This window comes from Camellia sinensis, chromosome 3 (assembly GCF_055761805.1).
Source record: "Camellia sinensis isolate YWXY chromosome 3, ASM5576180v1, whole genome shotgun sequence".
NCBI lineage: Eukaryota > Viridiplantae > Streptophyta > Magnoliopsida > Ericales > Theaceae > Camellia > Camellia sinensis.
The window spans coordinates 191,618,940-191,627,480 of record NC_138963.1 but is presented as its reverse complement, the minus strand read 5'-3'; the positions used below and the strand labels follow the sequence as shown (position 1 = coordinate 191,627,480).

Below are 8,541 nucleotides of genomic sequence, written 5' to 3'. Positions count from 1 at the left end.
TTCAACCTGGGCAAAGTAAAAGGGGATGAATTGTGATCAATGTGAAAGAAAATGCTACTTATACAGAATTTATATATAAATTTTTTCAGCCAGTGGCAATCTTAATAGGCATTCCCTTATTTAAATAAATAATTTCTTTAAAATGACAAATTCCTATGCAGGTACATGATTCAAATTGCAGTGAAAGGCCACTGGCTGTGTCCTGTACCAAAGGATCTGCAAGGCCAAAGATTTTGATCATTTTCATTCTAGGTATATAATGAAATTTTTTTATTTACGAATCTAATGACTATAAAATAGGAATATAGATTTAAAATTATAAATTAAAAAATCATTACATTCATTATTACTATGATGAAATAGAATCTTTTCATTACAAATATGTAATAGAGACGGGGGCGGCTCCACGGCATCCACAGGGTATTCAGTGAATACCCTCAAATTTGAAATTTAAATTTTATTTATTTATTTATTTTTTTTTTTTTTGGGTTTAGTTTAGTTTTGAATACCCAATCCAAGATGGTTGAATACCCCTCTGACCCACTTGGCCCATTTGTCTAAACAAATAATGAAACCTCTAGCCCACTTAGCTACTTAGCCCATTTGCCAAAACAAATAACCCTCTAGCCCACTTAGCCCCTTAGCCCATTTGCCTAAACAAATAATAAAACCCAAAAGAATTGCAATGATATATATATATATATATATATATTATATAGACACGAATCTGCTGCTTGGAAGAATAAAGTCAAAAAATGTAGTTAGTTAGGGCAAAAAGTGTAGTTAGGGCACGAATCTGCTGCTTGGGGGAGGCTCAACGCTGTTGTCGTTTTGTCTCTCTCAATCTCTCCCTCTCTTTTTTGCGGTCCCCCCTTCTCTCTTTCTGTGGGTGGTCCCCCTCTGTCTTTCATTGTTGCCCATGGAATATGGATCATGGATGTTGGTATTGAATGAAGATGAAGTGGTTGCTGCTATGCTTTGCTGTTGCTAACTGATTGTTAAGAAAAAGGCAAAAAGAAATTTGGGAATTATATCTCATCAGGTATTATTTTTTTATCTCTATAATATTAAAATTTATTTAAACTTGATACTATAAACAAAACCTTTCATCCATATATAATTAATTTTATAGTTATGCATGTTAATATAATATTTGGGGATTATACTTTGTTGTCATCATGTATAATATTTTTTTAAGTTTCTTCACTTTATTTGTTTTAAAAATTAAATAGGAGCTGAAATTTTATAATCAATTTATTTATACTCTTGTAGTTATTTTTTTTCTATGGTTTATTTAGATAGCTCTGTTTTTTGTGTGGATATTTTTAGGTGCATCCTACTCTTTTGTTTAGTTCTCAAATTATGGACAAATTTCTGAAAAGAAAATCAACTATTGTACAAGATTCATCTCAATCCCAAGAAACTTGTGGTGATAGTCACATTCAAGATTCTTCGAAGCGAATTCGTGTTGACTTGAACAACCTTCCTTCTGATCCAGGATTACGATCAAAAATTTTGTCATGTCATCCTAATGATAGGGACGAAATAAGAAGAACATATTTACAAAAAGGACCCTGTCAACCTCTTAGCCACAATTTCCCTCAAAGAGATATTAGTGGAGTTATGCGTCGATTTAATTCTGCTTGGTTTAAAGAATACAAGAATTGGTTGGAATATAGTATTGAAAAAGATGCAGCATTTTGTTTATGTTGTTACTTGTTTAGGCCCGATTTAGGAAAGGGATGTGATACTTTTGTGACAGAGGGATTTAAAATTTGGAATATGAAAAACAAGTTACAAATTCATGTTGGAGGTGTTAATAGTGCTCACAACCAAGCTGTGAAGAAGTGTGAAGATCTTATGAAGCAAAAGCAACACATTCAAAGTGTTTTTCTTAAGCAGTCAAATCAAGAAAAAATTGAATATTGGACTCGCTTAAATGCAACTGTTGATTACATACGATTCCTTTTGCGTCGAGGGTTGGCTTTTCATGGTCATGATGAATCTGACGATTCAAGTGATAAAGGAAATTTCCTTGAACTTCTACAATTTTTGGCGGATCATAATGAATCTATCAATAAAGTTGTATTGGGGAATACTCCGAAAAATAATAAGCTAACTCACCATGATATTCAGAAAGACATTGTGAATGCTGCTGCATGTGAGACTATCAATGCTATCATAAAGGATTTGGACAATGAGTTTTTTTCAATTTTAGTTGATGAGTCTCGTGACATATCAGTTAAAGAACAAATGGCAGTTGTTCTACGTTATGTGGACAAAAAGGGCATTGTTATAGAGCGGTTTCTTGGTATTGTACATGTATCAAATACAACTGCTTTATCACTTAAAGCAGCAATTGAATCCTTATTTTGTCGACATGGATTAAGTATATCAAAACTACGAGAGCAAGGCTATGATGGAGCCAGCAATATGCAAGGTGAATTCAATGGTCTTAAAGCTTTAATTTTGAGGGAGAATAAATCTGTATTTTATGTTCATTGCTTTGCCCATCAACTTCAATTGACTCTTGTAGCTGTTGCTAAAAAGCACATTGACGTTGCTGAACTTTTTTACTCTGTTGCTAACATAGTGAATGTTGTTGGTGGCTCTTGCAAGAGACGAGATGCTCTTAGAGATGCGCAATTTGCTAAAATAACAAAAGCACTAGACAATGGTGAACTTAGAAGTGGGCGAGGTTTGAATCAAGAGACTAGTCTTAAACGTGCTGGTGATACACGTTGGGGATCACATTTTGGGACAATTATCAACTTGATTTTGATGTTCTCTTCTTCGATTGATGTACTTGAGATTATTGAAGAGGATGGCTTACAACCCGAGCAAAGAGTTGAAGCTCGTTCTATCATGAAGTTGATGCTATCTTTTGAATTTGCCTTCACTTTACACTTGATGAAAAATATTTTAGGGATTACAAATGAGTTGTCGTTAGCATTGCAAAAGAAAAATCAAGATATTGTCAATGCTATGACACTTGTTAAAGTATCTAAACAACGATGGCAGATGATGAGAGATGATGAATAGGAATCTTTATTGACTGAAGTGTCTTCATTTTGTAACAAACATGAGATTTCTATTCCAAATATGGATGAAATATTTGTAGTTAGTGGGCGGCCACGATGCAAAGCTCTACAAATTGCAAATTTACATCATTATCAAGTTGAGCTATTCTACACAGTCTTAGATATGCAACTTCAAGAGCTTAACAATCGCTTTTCAGAAGCAAATACTGAGTTACTTCTTTGTATGGCTTGCTCGAATCCTAGTAAATCATTCTTTGCTTTTGATAAGCATAAGTTGATTCGTCTTGCAAAGTTCTATCCATATGATTTTTCTGCAACAGATTTAATGGTCCTTGACATCCAACTTCAAAACTACATTGTTGATATGCGCTTAAGTGAAGACTTTTTAGAACTTAAAGGTGTTGGTGATCTTGCTATAAAGTTGGTGGAGACAGATAAACATGTGATATATCCATTAGTCTATTTGCTTGTGAAATTAGCATTGACTCTACCTATCGCGACAGCAACAGTGGAAAGAAGTTTTTCAGCAATGAAGTATATAAAGAGTAATTTGCGTAACCGAATGGGAGATCAATGGATGAATGATTGTTTGGTTACATACATTGAAAGAGATGTACTGATAGCATTGATAATGAGGAGATTATGCAACATTTTCAAAATATGAAATCTCGTCGAGGGCAATTGTAATATTTTATCTAATTGCAAGTTTTTTTTTTGTCAAAACTTTAATATTAATATATTAGAGTTCTCTTTTATATTTGTTTTTTTAATACAGATGTTAGATTTTAAGTTACTTAATGAATACCCTGATTAAAATTCCTGGAGCCGCCACTGAATAGAGAGGATCACAATCTGAAGCGAAATTACATGCCCCTTAATTTTTTTGAAGATTTATTATTATTATATGTGCATTGTAAATATTTGTAAAATATATATTGAGCCTTTGTTTAGGATGTGGCCTGCGACTTGTGGGCGACTCGAAGCCTACCCGTGGCCTAAGGTGGGCCCTACCCGTTTAGGCCCGGACTCGAGCCCAGCCCGAGACCCAAGGCCTGGGTCATCATTTTAAAACCCGATCTGGCCCATCGGCCCACTTAAGGCCCACTCAAGACCCGGCTCGCTTGAGGCCCAGTATTTTTTTAGTGAGAAATAATAAAATTTTAGTAGAAAAAATAAAAAAAAAATTTGTTCAGGCCCACCCCAAGCCTGAGTTCAAGCCTAGGCCCACTGGCATAGCCCACCGACCTGCCCAAGGCTCGAATACCCCCTGGGCCTGGGCCTGGGCCTGGGCCTAATTTTTTGGCCTGTGGCCCGACCCGATCCGGCCCGATTTTCGACAGAAGCATACGAGGACCAACATGGGCCGACCTGGGCTGGGCCAAATTTACACCCCTAGATGTAGGTGGGCTTTTGGCTTTTTGATTTTTTAGCTATTTTAGCCTAGGGCTAAAATGTCTCATTTCGAATGAGTTTTTTAATTTTTTTGACTTTTACAAAAAAAATAAATAAAATGATTATAGTTTAGATGTGACATTTTGTCTTATTAACTTTTAGTCTAATTTATTTTTTTTTGTGACTAAAATAACTAAAAAAATCCATGCCAAACATAACCAGAGATGATTATTTAATTTTATAAAAATCACTTTACTAATTTACTATTTCATCCCAATATAATGATATGATCTCCATTTTTTTGCTAATTTGACCTCTCCATATGGCATCATCTTTCAATTGCAAGTCCACCGACAAATGAAAGAAATTTAGGCCTCATTTGGTTACTATATGTTTTAGATAAAAAATTAAAAAAATAATTATAAATTATCGCATCATTCTTTTTATTTTTTTATAAATTTTTTTATAAAAAAATCAAAAAATTACTAAAATAATTTATTCTCAAACGAAGCCTTACTCACGCTATAGGGCTTTCTCTCCAACAGACCAAGAATCTTGTCAACATCAAAGGCCATTGAGTTCTCATTTAGGACTAAATATTTTAATTAAAAAGTTTAAAAGTTATCATAAATAATTATATTATTTTTTTTATATTTTATATTTTTTTTTTGTAAAGAGTTAAAAATTATTAAAATAATTTGTTTATAAACGAAACATGAGATCTGTTTTGAGAAGTGACTTATTTTTGACTTATTAATAAATCAATAAATCGATAAGTTGACTTTTTTTTTTTTTTTACCTTCCCAAAAGAGGCTTGAAGCTCGTTTAGAAAGTTGACTATTTTAATTGATGTTTTTATTTTTTGGATTATTTTAGTCTAGTTAAAAAAATTGTGTTCAGAAAAATAATTGATTTTTTTTTTTGGGTAATTGATTTGAAAGCTATGAAAGAAAAAATAAAATTATTATGATTTGAATGTAATACTTTATCTTATAAGAAAAAATAAAATTATTATGATTTGAATGTAATACTTTATCTAATTCAGTCTATGGGCTCATTTTTAGTCCTATTTTGATAATCTAAACCGTTCATGTGTAGAATTTGTTGAGCACTGTATCTCTGTAAAAAATCACATTAATCGGATATTGATTACTATTTGATCGGATCAGATTTGTATAAAAAAATATATAGTAAAAAAATAAATAGTTGACAGATATTTGATCCGATTAGGCCTAGGCCCGAGCCCATCCCGAGACCTTGGGCCTGGGCTTGGGCCATCATTTTTAAAACCCGGCCCGGCTTGCTGGGTTGGCCCATCGGGCCACTCAAAACCCGACTCGATGCCTAGCCCATCCAAGGTCCAGTGTTATTTTTAGTTGAAAAAAAATAATTTGGTGAAAAAAAAAAAAAAATAAATTCAAGTCCTAACCCATGCCCAGGTCTGCCCCACCCAAGATCCGAATACTCCTGAACTTGGGCCTAATTTTCTGGCCCGAAGACCGGCCTGGGCTGGCCTAATTTTTGACAATAGCCCGCGAAGCCTGACATGGACCGGTCCAAATCTGAGCCTAAGCCCAGATAAGTCAGGTCGTGCCAAATTTACACTCCTAACTTGTATTGAGAGGCGAGACTGCGAATAAACATAATGATAGCACTTAAATTCCCATGAAAAGTCCTTATCTGAAACACACAACGCAATAATCTTGGGAAAATGTTATGAATCTCAAATAAATTACTAAATTTTTTACCAAACCTCTCACATAGGTATGGGACTCATACAAATCACGTATATCGATCCCACACCCATGTGAGAGATTTAGTTGAAAATTTGATAATTTATTTGAAATTCCTAACATAACTCATAATCTTGACTATCACTTTCAATTTTCACCGGCAATATAATTACGAAAATTGCGACTTTGAAACAAAAAAAATTAACTACCTGTGGAACTTTATCCGAAAGTTCAGACATTCTACAAATTGACTAGTATCGAATAATTTTTTAAACAAAATAATATTTACAACTCTGTAAATTAACATAATGGAATTAGGGGGGAAAATCCTACTAAATACTACAATAAATTATTGAATATTTTACCAACCATGATTAGAGACATAAGCAATTTGGTTCAATAGGAATTGAAAAAAATTTAAAACCGAACCGCATTTTTTGATTTTGTTAGTTAAATAAAAAAGATAAGTCTAAGATAGAGAAAGAAGGGATGAGTTGAAATATGTATTAGTGAATTATTTTCAAAAAGAATTTTTTTTTGTTTAATACAAACGGTGTGAACTGTTCATTCTTATTTATAGTTTGTAGCATGATTCAAGTATAATTATATATATATATATATATATATATATATATGTATCAAATAAATAGAGAAATGAATAGTGAATTAAATAATTATAAAATTTTCATTGATTTACAATTACTTTTCATGAATCACGTATTAAAATTATTTACATCTTCCTTCGTTCAACAATAACCAATTTCAAATGGTTAAAAAAAATTATTAATAAGTATATGCTAGAATTTCATTGGTAATAATAAAATTTATCACTTTTCATATAAATAAAATATTTAAATAATTAAAAATAAAAATAAAAATAAAAATAAACAAAAAAATGAAACAAATCTAACGTCCAAAGGATGAGGGGATGCTAGAAGGCCATTAAAAACTAAAAAAATAAAGCTTCAGACCTCTAATTAGAGGTATCACTAGTGATGTGACAGTAGGTCTCACCCACTGTCACAGGGTGTGCTGTGTCTTTTTTTTTTTTTTTTTTTTTCATCTTACTAGTGATGAATTTGAAGCTCTAAATCATTAATGAAAACTAAATAATCCATTGGATCACTTTGAATAGGAATCTTGTCAAGCATAGCTCGGCCCTACCTCATCATTATTACCACGGTGTTTCTATTTTGAAAAGGGCCTGGCTTTGGTTTAGTCCACCATCAGACTAGACCGTATTGTTAGGTCTGTGAGGGCCCACCATGAGTCTCGTTTTGAAAATCTAAACCGTTCAATGTGTAGAACTCGTCGAGTACTATATGCCAATGAAAAATCACGTTGATCGAATTTCGATAGCTATGTGATCAATATAGTTTTTCATCAACCGTTAATTTATTCACCGTCTATTTTTTTTTTTATACAAAACTGATTTGATCACATAGCTATCGATATCCGATCAATGCGATTTTTTTAAAGACATATAGTACTCGACGAGTTCTACACATTGCACAGTTCAGATTTTCAAAACGGGACTCGTGGTAAACCCCCACAGACCCAACAGTACGGTCTAGTCTGATGGTGGACTGGACCAAAGCCAAACCCTTTTGAAAAAAGGGTGAAACCCTAATTTTGGAAATTTTCATGACTTTTAAAATAATTATTTTAAGAATCATCTCAATCATTATTGTTATATACCCATTACTTCTTACATTTCAGCCTCTTTATTTATCCTAGGGGTGCAACTCGGGCGGGTTCGGTCGGGTTGGGGGTCTGCCCAAGCCCGACCCGAATTGTATTTGGCACTGTCCAAGACCGCCCAAGCCCGACCATGAACCCGAACATTGTTGCCCAAGCCTGGCCCAAGCTTTGTATTTTGAACTCGGGTTGCCCGAATTGCCCGAATTGCTCGAGTTCAGAAACCTGTAGGTAGATCTAAGGGTAGACATAAAAGATGCTAATCTAATGGTAGAAAACTAACCAAAAAAAAATAAAAAATAAAAATTAAGACTAACTCTTTTACTTAATTTATATATATTACATAATTTATTAAATTATATATATATATATATATTATATATTATATAATTTATATAATATATTAAATTGAATTCGGGTTCGGGTTGCTCGGGTTGGCCATTGGTTCTGCCCAAGTCCGGCCCGAATTGCAATTCGGGCATCAAAAATCTGCTCAAGCCCGTCTAGATTACAAGATATAGTTGCCCAAGCCCTAAAAAAACACGGGCTGGGCTCGGGTTGCTCGGGTTGAGCCCGCCCGAGTTGCACCCATAATTTATCCACCTCAGTGGGTCCTGTCTTGTGAGACACGGAGCTAGTAAATTATTTATTTATTTATTTATTTTTAATAAAGTGCG

At 33.5% G+C, this 8,541-nt stretch overlaps 2 protein-coding genes across 2 annotated transcripts; both read left to right on the top strand.

The window, feature by feature from the left end:
• The first annotated feature begins 1,362 nt into the window (after positions 1-1,362).
• Positions 1,363-3,042, top strand: LOC114276710 (uncharacterized). Its single transcript, XM_082918714.1, has one exon. It carries the CDS (start codon positions 1,363-1,365, stop codon positions 3,040-3,042), a length of 1,680 nt encoding a protein of 559 aa, XP_082774840.1.
• Positions 3,043-3,102: 60 nt separating this feature from the next.
• LOC145822116 (uncharacterized) lies at positions 3,103-3,855 on the top strand. The gene is made up of 2 exons (XM_082918713.1): positions 3,103-3,654; positions 3,817-3,855. Exons 1-2 carry the CDS (start codon positions 3,103-3,105, stop codon positions 3,853-3,855), a joined length of 591 nt encoding a protein of 196 aa, XP_082774839.1.
• Positions 3,856-8,541: the final 4,686 nt, after the last annotated feature.